General features: G+C 39.4%; 1 protein-coding gene across 1 annotated transcript; it reads left to right on the top strand.

Annotated features, from left to right (window-relative positions):
- Positions 1-743: 743 nt before the first annotated feature.
- Positions 744-14,826, top strand: LOC143491118 (uncharacterized protein C14orf132). Its single transcript, XM_076989845.1, has 2 exons — positions 744-1,222; positions 12,854-14,826. Exons 1-2 carry the CDS (start codon positions 1,196-1,198, stop codon positions 13,070-13,072), a joined length of 246 nt encoding a protein of 81 aa, XP_076845960.1. The 5' UTR covers positions 744-1,195; the 3' UTR covers positions 13,073-14,826.
- Positions 14,827-18,259: the final 3,433 nt, after the last annotated feature.

Here is an 18,259-nt window from a genome sequence, read left to right as displayed (position 1 = left end):
TTCAGAAAAAACGTACCCATTGAGTTGCAGTTCTCCAACCAAAAATGGCTTGTTGATGCCTGAGGCCAGAGAAGAGCCAGACTGGTTCAAGATGATATAAATGCAACAGTAACTCAAATAACTACGCTTTACAACTTAGATATGCAGAAGAGCATCTCTGAATGCACAGCACGTTGACCCAGAAGTAGATGACCTGCAGCAGCAGAAGCCTACAGTTGGAATCACTCCTGTCAGCTAAGAGCAAGCAACCCAGGCTACAATATGCATGGGCTCACCAACGTTTGACAATAGAAGGTTGTAATAATACTGCCTGGTCTGATGCATCTCGTTCTTTGCTGTGACATTTGGAGGGTTAGAATTTGGAGTAAACAACATGAAAGTATGGATCCATCTTGCCTTGTATCTGGTGCTTGTGATGTAATAGTGTTGGGGGATATTTTCTTGGCTGACTGTGGACCCCTTAATACTTATAGAGCCTTGTTTAAATTAAATGCCACATCTTACCTATTGTTCTATTATGACAATGAATTTCCATGAAGAGTAAAGCACATTTGAAGTCAAAAGCAGGTCTGACCTTGCATTAAGTGGCCAGTGAATGTGATAGGTATATAAATAGAGTGACATTTAGAACAAAGGTCCTTCATGAGCTGTGCAAGCAAAGTGGTTCAGTAGTTCTGTGAGGAACTAGTTTATATTAGAGAAGTCAAAGTTTAAATGATGAGGTTTATTCCTTGGGGTTGTAAACTTCTGAGAGTCTAGATCAATGGGGGTTTCTTTTAGGTTCATTAACTTCATTGCTGTCATAATTTCACATTCACTATTCCACTTACAAGTGCTGAAAAGCTTGATGTTTTTTTCTCAAATGTGAGCTGTAGCCGAGTTGTTGTGTTGTGATTCATATTTATTACATCAAGAAAATACACTGTTGAGAATAAGAGGAAATCTTGTAAAGAAGTCTAGATGTGTCAAAACAAAACATCAGTAGGCTAATGCTGACTTTCTTGCCTGTTCCTGAGTTCAGTTTCCGCGGGATGCGAGGCAGATATTTCACTGAAGCTCTATTGGAGTGAACTAACCCTACAGCCTGCAGCCAGCCAAGCACATAACGCTAATAGTGAAAGAGCTTTGAAGACCTCTGCTTTATTCTCCACATCTGCATTTTCTTTAAGTTAGTAGGGCGGTTGAAACTGCGTTAATGGAATTATCGCTGATGGCGGCGCAGGTACGACTTTTACCTTATAATCTCAATTTTGTCCCCTTGTTTCTTTTTTGTGCAGGACAACTACACTGATAACGCTTATTCGGTAATAACGAGGAGCAAAACCTTAAATTATATTCACGGTATTTTTGATCGTGCTTGCTGGATTACACACTACTGTCGATTGTCAATATGAAATTAGGCGTTTTATTGTCCTAGTGCATGTAGTTGTAACGTAGTTATTTGTGCGCGTTGCACAGTAAAGATAAAAAGCAAAAAAGGTCACACACGTTCTCTTGAAAGTTTTGGCGCGGCATTATATTAGCATTAAACGTGTTTTCTCACGAAAGTAGACGGTGCTAGTAGACAGTTTGACGGTTATTTGGTACGAGAGTACCTACAGCTCTATCACACTATTATAAAGTGCATCTAATGTGTTGTTACACAACAAGATTAAAACAAGAGTGACTCATTTGCTCACTAATTTATGTAAACAATTGTACACAATAGTGGATAAAAATACCGACGAGGTATTTTTGAACAATTTGCTACTAATTAAATGAATATCAGGCTCTAGTCAAGTAGCCTATGCAAGGATGGTAGATTATAGCATCAGTGAACTATATGTGGAAATGCATAATACTCTGCTGCTGTATATCATATGGAAATATAGACACGTGTTAAACGTTTAACTGGAGTTCTTACCACAAATCAAGAGCATGGGCTGTGAAAGTCTCTAGTACAAGGATTGTGCTTGAAAAAGTACATATTAAGGTAAGGTTAAATGTCGATATTTTATTAAGGATAAAAAATAGAGGCCATTTCCAGGTGATCCTAAATTCTAAAGCCAGAGAATACATGTAAGATTCTTTGACAGCAGTATTTAATGTGGAAGTACAATTGTCCTTCAAACATGCCAAGCTTAGTTTATCTAGTTTTGTAACTTTTGGTCATTATACCCTTTATGAATTAGCATAAAGGCCATTTTTATATACCCTAATAACCTCAGGATGGTCATGATATTACCACCAACTCAGATGTTATACTAATTCTAAGTTTATTCTACATTTCTAGTACATAATCTTCAGTTGTGAACAGAGAGTTGTGCGTTGTATAACTGTCCACTGCATTTAATGTGGGTTTTTTTCCCTCTCATTGAGGAAAAAAACTGCTGCACTCAGGAAGCCCCAGTCATGGACAGCAGCTGTCACCGTTACTGTTCCCAACGAAGTCTCCGTGACAGGCCCAAAACTGCACTGCCTATCGTGACCACCTCTTTGAGACTGTCATCATATTTCAACCATTTTTTGAGGCAAAAAAAGTTTAAATCATGGGAAATTCAGACTACTTCTGAATACTATTTCAGTCCTGAGTTAGTTCTTTTGCTTAATATTTCACACCTGAATGACGATGGCTGTAAATCTTAGAGATAAGCAGCTGGTACCAGCTATTTAATCAAACCTCTCTTTAGCCGCTTCATTATGAAGTGACAGAATGTTAATTAAAATCTTAAAGTAGGGCACCGGCTGACATCTGTTGCTTTGACAGCACTGTTTAGCCATAAATAAATAAGAAGTGAGGTGACTACTGATCTAACATGAAAATAACTCTATGAACCATTTTAACTTGGTTTGACATTTAAAAAAGTATTACTTATGACATTCATTTCTCTTATTCAGTATTGCACTGGAAGCATGAATTTACTTCAGAACTGGACAGACTTGCAAAGTTAGACCTGTGTCAGGTTGAACATGCACAATGCCGCCTATATTTTCTTTAAGTATTTCAGCTCATATTTAATATCAAATTAAATTAAATCTTACTTGCATTTTTGTATTAGACACGTTGTAGACATGTTGGAGCTAGATGCATTCTGTGTGAGTTGAAGCACCTACTTTTGCTACGTCTGAGCTACGGTTTAATGACCTTCGTGGAAAAAGATGTCTGCTTGGCATTTAGACAAGGCTTGAGCAGCTTTCGCAGGGTGGGGATGATCCAGTGTGCCATTAAACCTGCTCCAGGCTTTATATATATATATATATATATATATATATATATATATATATAATATATATATATATATATTATATATATATATATTAGGGTTGCAGCGGTAACCGGTTTCACGGTATACCACGGTATTAAAATGCACGGTTATCATACCGTGTGCGTTTGCTTATTACCGGTAAAAAGCAAGCCAGCGGAGAAACTGACCCGCGCATGCGCAACTCCGCTCCGGTTCAGCTACTCAGCACACAGCAGTGAGAATGGCAGAAAGTGCATCAGACTTAACACATTTTTTAACAAAAAAAAAGCTAAACTAAAATCAAGTGGCGAAAATGACGTAATCGCGGTGGCTCCGCCTCCGTGCGCGAGCGGTCTCGCGCCGCTGTCGATTCGCGAGGTCGTGCACCTCTCGAATTTTGTAACTTTGCGCGCGCTGCGCTCAGCGCAATGAACAAAGTCATGTTTGCAGGATTCATACACGTTTAAAAGGTGGAATTAAAACACTTGTACGTCACTTTAAAGGTCCGTTTCAATATTTCCCCAGCACCTTAAACTTAATTAAGTTAAATATTTATACATATACTCGAAATAATTCGCTTTTTCATCACATTATTTAATGGTTGTTTATTTCCAAAACGCCCAATCTTAACGTCTTCACGTTCTCTCATGTTTCGTCCTGGAATTAAAAGAGGCTCGTATTTGTTAACGTAAGACAAAAGAACTGTGCGGAGTCGCGTGCTACGGTCACTAGTGAAAGTATAAACCTAGCTTTTTATGGTCCTTGCTTTCACTGGATGTGAAAGACGCTATTAATTTACATGCGTTCAAATTCTAACGTACCTGTTTTTGATATGTTAAAACCAGACTCGATGTGAAAACCTTAAATAGAAATCTCTATTGTGATGATGTCAGAAATAAATCCTCTCTTCCTGCAGTATCTGGTTATATTCCAACTTGGCAGTACAACGGACGTTTACAACAGTTGTTGATCAGACACTGACCCAGGCTGAGTTTATCAGATATTAAATAATTTAAACTTAAATAATTGTACTGAAATCCATGATTTAGGTTTCTCTAATTTTGCAGTATTTATATAAACATGTGTACAGCTTATTTTTTAAAGGACACATTTTGTATACAATAGTTCCAGGTTTCTACAATAAATAGTTAATTGAACAAAAATAACTTGTTGTAATTTCTTTAAGGGTCGGTGTATCTTTTAATAATATACAAACTAACTGTGATACCGTGATAACCGTGATACCGCGGTATTTTCTGAGACGGTTATCATACCGTGAAAATCTCATACCGTTGCAACCCTAATATATATATATAAATATATATATATATATATAGTATATTATATATATATATATATATATATATATATATATATATAATTTTTACTTCATAGCTCAGCCCTATTTTTAGTAAAACTTGACTACCTGTTGACTAGCGGTGATGACGTCATGCTCCCGGCCTTCGACCACCATTTTACAGGCTGTTCCCCATAAACCTCCTCTCCATTTCTCCACTCTTGCTTATTAGTTATCATCTGTGTTTCGTTATCTGCCTCAATGTTCTCTGCATATTTTTTGAGAAGTCTTGTTTGCCCTGCCTTTTCATTCTTTAGCTGTATTTGTGTGTTGAAGCAACACTCAGTCTTCCAAGCTTGACAATGAGGATATTACAGTAATGGAATCATCTGCTTTTACACAATTAAAATTAAGACACAAAGCACAGTTACCAAGATCTTGCTGAGGTATTTTTTATTTCTTAATTAAGACCTGCTACTAATAACTAAATACTAACCAAATTATCTTTGCAAGTGTGTGGACTCATGCTGTTATGTGGTATGACTATTGACACGGTTTGGTAATCTAACATCTGTTATTGTCTATTATTATATTACTGTATTAGTTATTATGGGCATCCAGAGAGTCATATTTATCAGAATTTCAAATAAAGTAAGGATCTATCAACTTGATGTCCCTGTCATTGTAATTTGTTGTTACAATAGTTGGTACCTTTCATTTAAGTGAGGCAAATCTGGAGTTCAGGTGTTTTCCAGGTGTTATATAGAAGCCTGTTTTGTCAGAGTAAGATGTAAGACAGTAGAATGAACCAGCAGGGGGCCTCTCCACACATCTGAGGCATAGCTGTTTAATGGTTTTGAAGCAGGTGTCTCTGGAGTTTGACATGGCCTTTGGGACAAAGGGTGAGGGAGGACATGGTTTTTAGGGAAGTCTGCACTGAAGACCATACCTCGCCCCTTAGATCAGGGTAATATGCATTTGCTTACTGACTGCATGGATCATCTGCACACCTTCATCAATAATGAACAGGGGAGGTCATGGCCCCTCGTATGCACCAGTAGTAACAGGGACAGTACGTAGATGTGGATAAACAGTGCTTGATACAGGACAGTTGGTTAAAGTATGCAGATATTGCTTTTATGGCTATGAGAGCAGTTGAATACTAGGTGAAGAACATGGACCTAAACTTTTCATTATGATATTCAGCAAATTCTGTTATTGTCACATGTTGTTATTCCAGTCATATGACACTGACACATTGACGTGACCCAAAAACTGTTTGTGTGTGTGTAGCAGGAGACAGGGTTTCCTTCAGAAAGAATTTCTATTTATGGTTTTGCACTTTAATTTTTAACACTTGACTCTAAAAGACACCTTTCACAACATCGTAACCAATTCACATAAACAAGAAGAAAAAAAACACTTCAAAGTGTAATGTTTATAGCCCAGACTCCGGTCATACCATGTCATGTGTTATCACCATCATCTTACATAAGATCTTCTCACTGTCAACCTGTCTAAAGCAAATGTGTTTAGTAAGTAAATGTGTCACCAGGGCTTAAGTCATGTTTCTGCCTCTTCCCTCCACTCTCACATACACATTCACACAAGCACAACCCCTCATACACACACACACACACACACACACACACACGTGTGTGTGTGTATATATATATACAGGGTGAGAAGTGTTTGTTAGGCTCAGTGTCTGAGAGAAAGTCAAAGCCAGCTGGTCATCAACTAATAATAATATAATAATCCATCCAGAGAAAAATTACAATTTATTCTCAGTGCATAGACTGGTCCAATCAGTGTGCTGCATTGTGCATTCACTAAAGCCATACACCACAATGTAAAGACAATGATCTCACTGCAGATGACTCTTCTCAAGATCTAAGGTACAGGTCTCTTTCTCACACTAACAACCCTATATTCCAACATACATGATCAGCATTAATATACCGTTATACATTCTTTCCCGAATCCCACAACCTGTCCTGTATCTCACATTTACTCACTGACTCCTCTATCTCCAATATCTGCCCTGAACTCCACTATGTCCAGTCAAATCCCCTGCGGACTGCCAGCACATCATATTTTAACGACCCTCTCAGATCACACAATAGCATTGTACATATTCCTGGAATTGCTTCACAATGTATATGTGTGCTTTTCATTTGTATATTTGAATTGCCTAAGAGCTTCTGTTGTTTGATGTGTACAGCTGAATGTGCGTTTGAACCACTTCCACAGCACGTGCTCCACTGTGCCAGTTTGCTGCTGGCTAGCTGGATGGATGTTATTCTGCATATGCACGTTTTTGAAACGCGACTTCCACGTGTAGTGTCTGAACTGCATGAGCTCCAGCCACGGCACAGAGGTGACGTTCATGACCACAAGGTCATGAGCGCAAATGCCTCACGGTGCTTTTCATTCATCATGGCTCATTATACAGTCCTCCAAAAAGCAAGCTATATTTAGGAAAAGGGTTTGCTTGCAGAAATGGAAACCCTTGATTTTTTTCTTTTACGGTGTGTTTAATTCATGTGATAAAAAAGTCTTCATTGCTAGGTCACACAAGCCTATTTAAAGACATTTCAGTGGAAGATTTCTAACGTGAGCCATGTAAGTGATTCTGTGACACTGAACTTTGGGCTCAGTCCATGACCATTATGTTTAAAAGAAAAAACACTATTTTTTTTCTCGCTAAGTCAGTTACGTTCTTCAAAATAACAAATAAAATGAAAAATGTACAAAAAATGTAGAACTAGTGGTGATGGGTTGATCTAGCCATATTAGACCCATGTAAGTATCTCCAGAAAGAGGCTTCATGTCTGCTTCAGGGCTGCAATAGCAGATTGTCAGGACTCCACTGGGAACTGCAGGTCAGTGCATGTGCACTCAATCTCAAGTGGCCCCAGGTGTGCAAGACCTGTGATCCTATTTCTCTCCCCCAGGGAACACCTGAAAAAGAAATACACTCAAACACTTTCCTGGTGGTTTAGCAACCTGGGCCCAGCACTGGCCAGTTGTTAGGTAAAACAAAGGATGGGCTTTGTTACAGCTACTCTAGACAATAGCCATAACAGAGAAAAGGAGATGGAGAGACTGTAATATGGATAGTGGAAAAATTGTGAATATTTATTAACAACTGCCCAGGGAGGTATCTTCAGGAATCGACACTATTGCGCCAGTGAACTTTCAACGTCGTATGAATTATGTTCGGGCAGGAATGCACTGGCAAACATATCCAGAGTGCCGAGATTACATCATCTGGAACGCAATGCACAGTAATCCTCTATTGTCATTCTGCAGTGTTCATCGGGATATAAACCTAAAGCTAAAAACAGCTTAATGTCTGTTCCATCACAACATAATTTACTGGTGACATACTGTCTCGACACAAGGCCAAATATGGTCCAATCCACCTGGGTGTCTGAAGTCTGTACGTTTGTATGCCTGGCTGGGTATTATCAGCAATTTCAGGAAGGATTTCGCTGGTGTGCTAAAGCTGCTTCACAAATTCACTATGAAGCATGTTTGATTCCACTGGACACCTGAATGTCTGGAAGCCTTGAAGAACTAAATATGTTACTACCGATCCTGTCTTGTGCCATCCACATGAGGAAATCTCATTCCTTACACAGGCAACGTTAGTATCAGAGGTGTCTTATCCCCTATAGAAGAGTGTGTGCGTGCTAGCATGTACAAGATAACAGTTGTCCTCCACTCAACAGAATTATTGCAGAATTATATGAAGAAATTGTACTGTGGAAGTTCAAGAGAAATACGAAGAAATAAATAAGACTGGCATAAAAACAAATATAAACCGCATAAAAATAAAACCTCACCAGTCACACTGACTGATGTTAATTGGAGAGAATCCCAAAATGTTTTATATTTTTCAAAATAAAAATATATATATATGTTTTTTTTCTGTGCGGCCCGTTACCAAATGACCCATAGACCGGTACAGGTTCGCGGTCCGGTGGTTGGAGACCGCTGGTTTAAGGAGTGGATTGCTGTATCACAACTTTAGACAATGATATAGGACTATTAGATCCAGTGGAAGAGATAATTATTTTGACATGCCATTGTTCTATGCCACCTCTCTACTACTGATGTGATCCAAACACATATTCACCTGCCTTTTGTTCTAGAAAGACCTTTTGAGACAGATGCACAATAGTCTAGTGGGTGGTCATTTTGGTCTGGGATGGGCTTTCCCCCTGCCCAAAGTGCTACTGGTACAAATAGACAGGAAGATATCATTCTGCTTTTCCATACTTGAACCAGCTGCATCACAAAAGCAAAGCACTGTCAGCAAAATGGGTGTGTAACTGGAATGCGACAGACCTTGCACAGCAATAATATTTCCACCTGATTTGAATGTGCTGTCTTCCAAAGGATTTGAAAAACAGGTAGGAGTTGAGAAAACACATTAACCCCTATTCAGACTACACTACAGGTCAAGTGATTACTGCTACACTAAAGACATTCCTAGCCACTGTTGAATGGATGTCAGTGAGACTAAAACTCCCTTGGCTGTCATCGCTAATAGTGCATCCAGTTTGAAACATTATGACCTTCGCTAGGGAATTTATGGAGCCCACTGACCTTGTGGCTGGATTACCTTGCCATGAGCTTGCTAACACTTCACCAGAGTATGTGGCACAACTTCAATATTGATTGGGCTTTGTGAAAGTTAGTAAGAAAAACACTGGGCCAGTTTTGTGTGGCATTCAAAAGAAACAATATGAGAAGCACTGATGATAGCACTGATGATACAGTCTAGCACCTAATAAAACAGGTATGAAACTAAATCAAAAAAGTTCCTCCCATCATATGAGGGACCTTATTTCATCCTTGGTCTAGTGGATAATTTGGTATACTGGTTAGAGATGAATCCTGAAAATGAAAGTATGGGTTGTTCATCATCACAAGCTCAAGTCCTACAACTCTCATACCCCTCTTGGTACTACCTAGGTGTTCCAGTATGCTGGAACACTACCAGTCAGCCTGATGCTGCTGTCCAACCCTTTCAAATCTGATCTGGGCTCATCCAGTCTGTTCAGAGCAGTTCATATTATTGATGTATCACTGTCTTTTTCCCTTGGAAGGTCAGACTGACTTCAACCTACTGGTGGTAGCACAGTATAAGAAAGTGAAGAATGGATTTTTACTCATCCTATTTGGGTCAGACACCAAAAGGGCAGCCAAAAAGAAATGTTAAAAAACAAATGACTGGCTTGGTGACTGGGTGGTTTCTTGAACTGTGAACAGAGAACCCAAGCCTGGAGAGGGAATCCCCATATTCACTCTGAGACTGAATGTGTAAGTCACTTGGACTGTTTACTAGGACTTGCTCTGTGTCCTTTCTCTAACATTGTGATACATGCCATACGTACTTGGAGCTGTTAAGATGTCATGACTGACCATGAAAAGGGTCTGAGGATAAACAGGAAAATTTAATAAATACTTACGTTTTAAAAAAGGTAACATTCAATGTACAAGTATGAAGTCATGTAACGATGGAGCGATGGAGAAGTGATAGAATCACCATCCTAGTGGTGAATATGTTTTTGTTTGTTTTTTTGGGGAGAGAGATTGTGTGTGAGAGAGAGAATTGAATTGTGAATATATTGTTTTGTAATGATTGTACCGGTTTTTCTTGGCAATAGTATTTGGTGGTTTCAGCTGCCTAATGAATATAAAGGGCTTATGCATGTTTAAGCAAATCAGTACTTTGCTGATTTACTAGTGTTTTTTATCTTTTATAAAAAGCAAGAAAACTGAAACTGTGGTATTACCCCAGAGAGAGAGAGAGAGAGAGAGCTGGCCAGTAAAAGCTCACTCTGGCTCTGGGTTTTTTTGTAGGTTTCCCTGAGTTTCCCCAACCCAGTCAGGACACATTCATGAGGAACATTGGTAAAATGTTTTAAAGTCTCAGCACCACAGAGGTCAGCTCTACTCTGTATGGAACTCCACCCTTTCATCTCGCCTTGTGTGAGAGACAAAGAGCAACAGATAACAGGGCGAGTACAGACTTTCGGCATTTAATTTTTCTTGCTTTCAGTTTGAAGTTAATAAGAACCATTATTGCCAAACTTATCTTGTGTGTCTTTGTGTAGAAGGTTGAACCATTTGCTATTCTTGCAGATAATGAGAGAACACATCATCCAAAATGACACATCGTTAATCTGAATTAGTCTGGGAGATGCTATCCACTGGCTTGCTTAGAAAACAGTGAACTTTACCCATCACCTCATTCATGAGCCAGGTTTGTCTGGCTGGTTTAAAAGCAAGGCTTCTCCTACAGATGAGAGCATTAACAAGTCCTCTATGTCCTCTGCTGTGTGTGTGTGTGTGTGTGTGTGTGGTGTGTGTGTGTGTGTGTGTGTGTGTCTGTCACTAGAGTGAGAGTGGATGAGTGCGTCTTGTGTGTGATGAATGGAACCACTTGCTGTGGGGATAGGGAGGCAATGGGGTGGAGAGAGAGCAGCAAAGTGAATCAGACCGCATTACCCAGAACACACCTGTACTTGAAGACTGGTGTCACCATATGCCTGGCCCAGGCAGGAGCTATCATACCTTTGCATGATGAATGGAAACACATGAAAGTGGAAAGTTTGTTTTCCCTTTGAAAACTTGCCTGATGACTGACTTTCAAAGTCTCTAGAGCCAGACAGAGGCATGTAGGCATGGGATGCAACATCAGAAGGTCACTGTTATAGCTTTAGCCATTAAAGCTCTTACTTTTAAGCAGAATGCTATACACATTATAACCAGGACCAGTCTGAAAACTCTGAAAACCATTTTAATGGCTTTAGTACTTGTTAGTGTTTACATGCAATGTTCTGACTGCTCAAACTCTAACACAATAATAATATTTGGTAATTAACCATATTTGCATAAGCATGCTCATTACTGTCCTGTAAAGAGCATTAGCATACCAATGACAGCACAGATTAACTATGAATATAAATGGAATGTGGCCTATTGAGTGATTAAACCCTACATGAACACGGATCACTATACTTATACATACTTAAGTGGAACTTTTCATTTCACCATACCAATATCTTCTCACATATTTTGCTTTAAGCATATTCATAATCATCAAGTCATTTGAAATGTTCTCAAACTGCATTTTCACCTTCTTGGCTTAACTGGTTAGCTACTCTTAACCACTTAGCCAATCTATAATGTGCAGAGTCCTGAAGTGAGACTATGTAGACATGCTGCATGAAAATCTGATTACCCTTGAATCAGTTACAATTTAGTTAACAGCTCTAAAGATGCTGTTGATGATGACAAAATGCATTTCCATAAGTAAACAACAAGCTTTCTGAATATTCACATGACTTAGGCTAGCACTAATTCACAAGATCCCCTGAAGAATAATGTATGTGCGCGCAAGCGTGTGTACATGTGTGAGCATGTGTGTGTCGGTGTATGTGCATTTCTGTGTGTGTGTGTGTGTTTGTGTGTGGTGTGTGTGTGTGTGTGTGTGTGTGTGTATGTAGTATAGGGGTGAAGTAGACCCAGATGCTTCTTTCATTCCCCTGGCTGCCCTCAGAGCGCTCAAAGCAGCCATGTCTCACTGCACCACCCACGCAGGCACACGAGGCAGTCAGACTACACTTTGAGACTTAAATACGCTGCCACATGAATAAAAGATGATACGTTTAGAGTTCTATATTGTTAAAAATAACTTTATTTACATCACATACATAGTGTCAGGTACTTCTGAGTGAGTTACTCAAGTATCGCTTGGTTTCACGGGTAACCACCAACTGAAACATATTCTCCCATGGTGGAAAACAAGACTAACCCAGACTGGTTTCCTCACACTCTGTAATCATTGCGGATAGTAAAAGTAAAATTTACTGTTATCTGTGTGTTGGGAGCAAACTCAAGCCAGTTTATCCCAGGTCCTGATAGGAAAAGAAAATCTAGAAAGAGCTGAAACAGTGATGATCTATTGCTCACTTTCCAAGTCTCTGAATTCATCTGCCACACACACGTTTTTATAATTTTTAACAGTGATATAAAAGTTTAAAATATCAGCTTGGTCAGTGATTATCTCAGTTTGGACATGATTCTGCCAGATCACTGCTATTTAAACTTTCAAAGTTTATTCTTGTGTTTGATATGTGATTAGTGCACATTTCAGACAAATTTATATCACTCCAACCTTCTGCACTTAGTTCATTTTTAACAAAGCAAGTTCAAACTGAAAGAAATTTTGAAGAGTTGTAAAGTTTCAGTTTTAAAGTGACACCGTGGACATGTGGAGTTATGGTAGCTGTTCTCATCTGTGTTTTGACAGCATTTCCCTGCCGTGAGTGGAGCCTTCATGGAGTCCCCGTATAATGGAAACACCTCCCTGCAGACCTCCACCTCCAACCTCAGTTCCAGCTTCTCCCAGCTTGAGGAACCAGAGGAAGAGGGCAAATTCTCCAGTGACGCCATCTGGCTGTGGATGGCTGTCATTGCAACCATTGGCAACATAGTGGTCGTGGGGGTGGTGTGTGCCTGTGCTTTTTGAGACTGTATAGTCTGCAAGGACATGATGGCCTAAACTCTCAGTTTTCTCTCTTTCATTCTGACCGTTAGCATTTGAGGACATCTTTTCCCTTGTTTCAAGGATTGCATTTAGTGTCCATACGTAAAGCCTGAGATATTGGAAATGTGACAGTCTTTGTCCAGCTAATACATTTGATATTTTATATACAAATACAAGTTTAATTTTGCATTAAATTGAAATCTGTAAATCCTGAAAATATGGGATGGTCTGTGTTGCTACATATATGAATGTGTGTAACTAATTTGTCCTGGTTCAGGAAAAGTATAAAATGCAAAGAACAGAAAAGATAATTACATGAATATATATATTTTTTGTATTTGTAGTAATTACAAATATTATTATTCATTTTGTGAAGCTGATGTTACATAAATTGTTATCTCATTTTAAAAAGGTCACGGCAGGTCAACCCTGTGAGGTTCTCATCTTGTGAATCCTTCTACTGCTTAACCAAATCTCTGACATAATAATGTGGTATGTTTTCATGATCAACCTGTCAGAGTGTGTTCGTGCAGGCAGGTGTGTGTGTGTGTGTGTGTGTGTGTGTGTGTAATAGATTGTTGACAGACGGTGTTGTATATTCATCCTGGCCCAGCTGCCTTCATCATGAAGCCCTCCTGGTAGTTCTTCTTGGCCCAGGCTCCAGCTTTGGACCTCCAGCAACGTTTCACCTTGACATTTAGCCTGTGTCCTTTCTGCATACATTTCTTATTGCAAACCTTCTACTCACAATAAACAGGAAACTTGCATTTTTACTACTAATTAGATAATTTTTTAATTGATTTTCAATGTACAGGTTCATAGGAACATCAGTCTCTCAAATACCTGTAGATCTCTGATATTTAAATCAACGAAGTGTCACTGTCTTCAAGTGTCAGTTGTTTAAATATTTACATTATTTTCAAAAGGTGAAGTACAGTCATGATGCTAAATGATAAATACATGAATTGCAAATAAGTGAATTTAATGCACAAACTGAAAACATCCTGAAAACACCTACTTCAAAGCTCTCTATTTTATCACATTTGATCAAATTAGAATGTCTGTTTGTACTGTCTGTAGTCTGTCTGTAATTAAAAAGGGTTAGGTTTAAGGTTAGGGTTAGGTTTAATCATCCTTTAGTTAATGGTCTGCACAGTGAGAACATTAGATGTTAGACGTCCTGGTCTAACCGAAGTATGTGATGTTTCCAAACTAATCAGAGAGTTGCGGAGGCAAAATGAAATAGTTCTGTTCACAGAGGGCTAATTCAGAATCGTGATCATGCTAAGAGAGCATGATCCCAAACATAGAGAAAACAGTCCAGTGAAAACCATCACAGCAAACATAAACCCAAAGAGGCTAAGATACAGGTCAGGAAAAAACAAAGTCAGTACCGCAAAAAACAATAATAAGAGAACATGTATGTATAACAGCATACTTCTAAAACAGAAAAACCAGACACTATTTAAATAGACAGATAATAATAGGATACAGATGCAGCTAATAATCTGGTGAGGAGAATCATGTGGGTCTATGACTGGAATTCTGGGAGTTGTGAAACTGATAGCTTGTGATTATCAAGCATTATGAAGTCCAGCTTTCATCCTGCTTTATTCTTGACTTTCAAATGAGTGTTGATGTGGAGGTTATCCAGGCAACCTGAGAGGAAAGGTTTCTGGAAAAGGTCTAAATTTATGGAACTGTGATGGTCTACGTATTAACAAAACTGTATGCTTTGTCATAGACTTCATTGTCATAGTAATAAATCCATGGTCTGATTAAATCTACATTATAACGTATGTATACCCTTGCAAAGTCTGTGGAAATACCCTTATCTGAGCCTTTTTATGTGGTTCCTATGGGTTTTGCCATGTGGCATTTTCTGAGCAACATTTTGGACTTGCCAGGGCCCTGCGTCACAATTCAGCTTGGCTGTGTGCTTGTCTCCAGAGCCAGTGGTGGCATAGGTGTCCATCACCCACACACACACACACACACACACACACACACACACACACACACACATACTAGAGTTTACAACTCCCACAAACACACCTTGCAATGTGCCCCAAAATGTCACCCAACCGACATTGGCCTGCCATAGAAGCTTTGAGTCAACACACAGCAGGAAATTATATTCCCAGCCTCATCGGACTGTGCAGGTAAGACACATATAGTGAGCTGATTATATTTATTTTACATTTCTTCTTACTCCACCCAAAGGCTCACCTCTGCTTTACAAGCAACTGTGAAGATACTGTGAGATAATTCTGCCAAACTGAATACAGCATGTTCATTTCAGTGCACACTAGTGATGTGTCGGTCATGAACGAACCGGTTCAAAGAGCCGGCTCTTTTAAGTGAACGACGAGAGCTGGTTCCCCTCTAAGACCGAGCCGGTTCCCCTCTAAGACCACCCCCCCCCCCCCCCCCCCCCCCCGTCAACAAATTACGCTAGCCACAGTCAACAAATTACGTTCGCCACCCCCCCCCAACTACAGTTGACATTATTTTTAATGCATTTCCTAGTACTTTATAACAATTATTAAGTGATGTAATCAACCATATGCTACATAAACTCGTTTAAGACAACTGAAAGCATTCAGTGATGTCTACAGTATATATAGAAGCAGGTCTCCTACCCAAATGACAACAAAATATGTTACAGCACTGACTAGTGTTTGATTATACAGGGATTTGCTGCCAAAACATGTTAAAACCTGATATACTGAACTTGAAACACCTGAACTGTTTTGTGTACCTGGGGCAATGGATTGTTTAGTGGGTCTTCAGTCTCTGATATGTTTTTATTTTTATGTATTGGTTTCTTTCCTTCTCAGTGGTTCAGTGGTTCCCAAAGTGGGGGGGGGGGGTTGGTATTGCAGGTGGTGCGCGGAGCTTGGAAGTAAAACATGTGCACATGTGTCAATATTGGGGGATGTGTGTGGGGGGGGGCACAAAAATATTCTCATATACTAAAGGGGGGCACGGCAGAAAAAGTTTGGGAACCACTGCCTTAGCTCTACATGTCATTGATAAGAAGACGCATGTTACAGACTGAAGCAAGGTGTCGCTAAAGAACCTTTTGTGATGCTTGATGAATGGCAGACCTGACTGTGAGGAACACACCGACCGAGAACGGGCATATGCAATATGGAAGTGAGAGGTGTTGGAGTGACTGCCAGGAACACCACATGACTAATGTCTTTTGTTGTGTCTCCTTTGTATTGTTTGTCTGTGATTTTTGAGGTGAACACACGCATTGCACCTTTAAATCTTTCACACGTTTTTTTTTACCCTCTGCCGGCCGCCCCGTGTTTGCATGTGTGTGTGTACTGAAAATATTTTAAGGTTACAATTCGTATTTATTGCATGCAAATTAAGAATAATACTATTTATATTGTGCTAAGAGCATCAATGCATTTTATTATTTTTGAATTGCACTGAATCCTCTACATCCTCTACGTCTATACAGTTTTGTGTGTTTCTATGTATTTCAACCATCAATATAAATATATAATAAATAATAAAATGTGATGATAACTGTGATTTTTTTCCTTTACATTTAATTTCCAACCATGTGGTAGGGGAAAAATAATTTATATTTGCATTACTTATGTCACGTTCAGCTCCACCCCCTCCTGTCAATCTTCTTTCTGGTTCCCTTTAGCCCCACCTCTGTCTCCCTATCTTGGCTTTGTTTTGGTGTTTCATGTGCTAATTGTCACGGTACGGTACTGTGTCCCCCTGCTGGTTGTCCCCGTCCACAGCGGCAGTTGTCCTGTTGTTGTTGTGTTCGTCCCTCAGGTGGGCGGATACCCACCACCTGATGGTCGTTTGTTTGTCTATATATATTTTGTCTTTGTACCAGTTGATTGCAGGTTATTATATCCTTAATTTGGATTGTGTCACGGGTTTTTGGTTTGCACACGTTATTTATTAAATCCTCCTTTTCCTCTGAGACTTGGCGTGATTGCTTCCTTTTTAGTTTGCACTTCCTGCCCGTCACACTATATCTTGATTCCCTTGTGCTTCTCATGCCACTCCCATGTCATTTGTAACCCTACCCCCCGATTATCATTCCCACCTGTTTCTAGTTGTTTCCCTTGTTAGTCAAGTGTATTTAAACCTTGTCCTTTGTCTTGTTCAGTGCCAGTTATTGTATTTTTTATTGTTATTGTGAATCTGGACTCTGTAGATCCTTGTCTTTTATATTGCTTCTGTTTATTCCCTGCCGATTCTGTAAGTTATGTCTCCAAATTATGTATCCCCACCTATCTGTTCATGGTCTTTTGCTAGTCTGTTCAGTTTTGTTTGTTTTCCTATGAATATCCATGGAATATCCATTCATGGAATATCCTGGCTTTCATGACCTTTCATGACCCTTGACACTGAACCGACTGTGATTTTGTATTTGTCCTTAATAAACCTCGCCCTTCTCAGCGTTTGCATCTGCCTCATGGCTCCATGATGCCCCAGGCGTTACACCTTAGACTACAAATGCATTGATTACTCTGTTTACTCTGATTACTTTGTTACAAGTAAGTAGTCATTACTTAAAATGTCACCATATCATTGGCACTGTGTTAAGAATCTCACACAAGTCCTGCAATCCAAGATCAAAGCCAAGCGTTAGAATTACAAGAGCACTGCAGCACACACATTCATTACACTCATTGTAATGCAGTCAATAAAAATGTTTCAGGTAACAGTTCAAAGTAACAGTTAAGATGACATTGCTATCGAGTGAGAGACGCAGCAGGAGATGATACATAATGACTAGAAAGGCTAGACACAGGATAACTAGGGCATGGTATACTAGGGCATGTGAGCACATGCGCTGAGACAGTAGAGGGTGGTGTTTACATACATAACGAGGATGAGAAATCTATGACAGTTGTTAATATAGGTGAAGTTGTGAGGGCGCGTAGCCGCAGGTGTGGAGAGACCCGTGTCTATTACGTTAACAAGAGCACCTTAGGGAGGTCAGGAGATCTGCTGCAGGTTCTGAACATTGTGAATGCTTCATGAGCGTAGATGATGAAATCTGCTAATTAGCAGGGGAGAAATTAGTGAAATGTAATTGGCAATACACACACTCACACACAAATTCAAATTCAATACACACCAAAGTAAACATTCGATTGATTGATTCTGAAGTAAAAAATG

This window comes from Brachyhypopomus gauderio, chromosome 2 (genome assembly GCF_052324685.1).
Source record: "Brachyhypopomus gauderio isolate BG-103 chromosome 2, BGAUD_0.2, whole genome shotgun sequence".
NCBI classification, from domain to species: domain Eukaryota; kingdom Metazoa; phylum Chordata; class Actinopteri; order Gymnotiformes; family Hypopomidae; genus Brachyhypopomus; species Brachyhypopomus gauderio.
The sequence above is the reverse complement of the archived record's forward strand: the minus strand, read 5'-3'. Positions and strand labels throughout refer to the sequence as shown.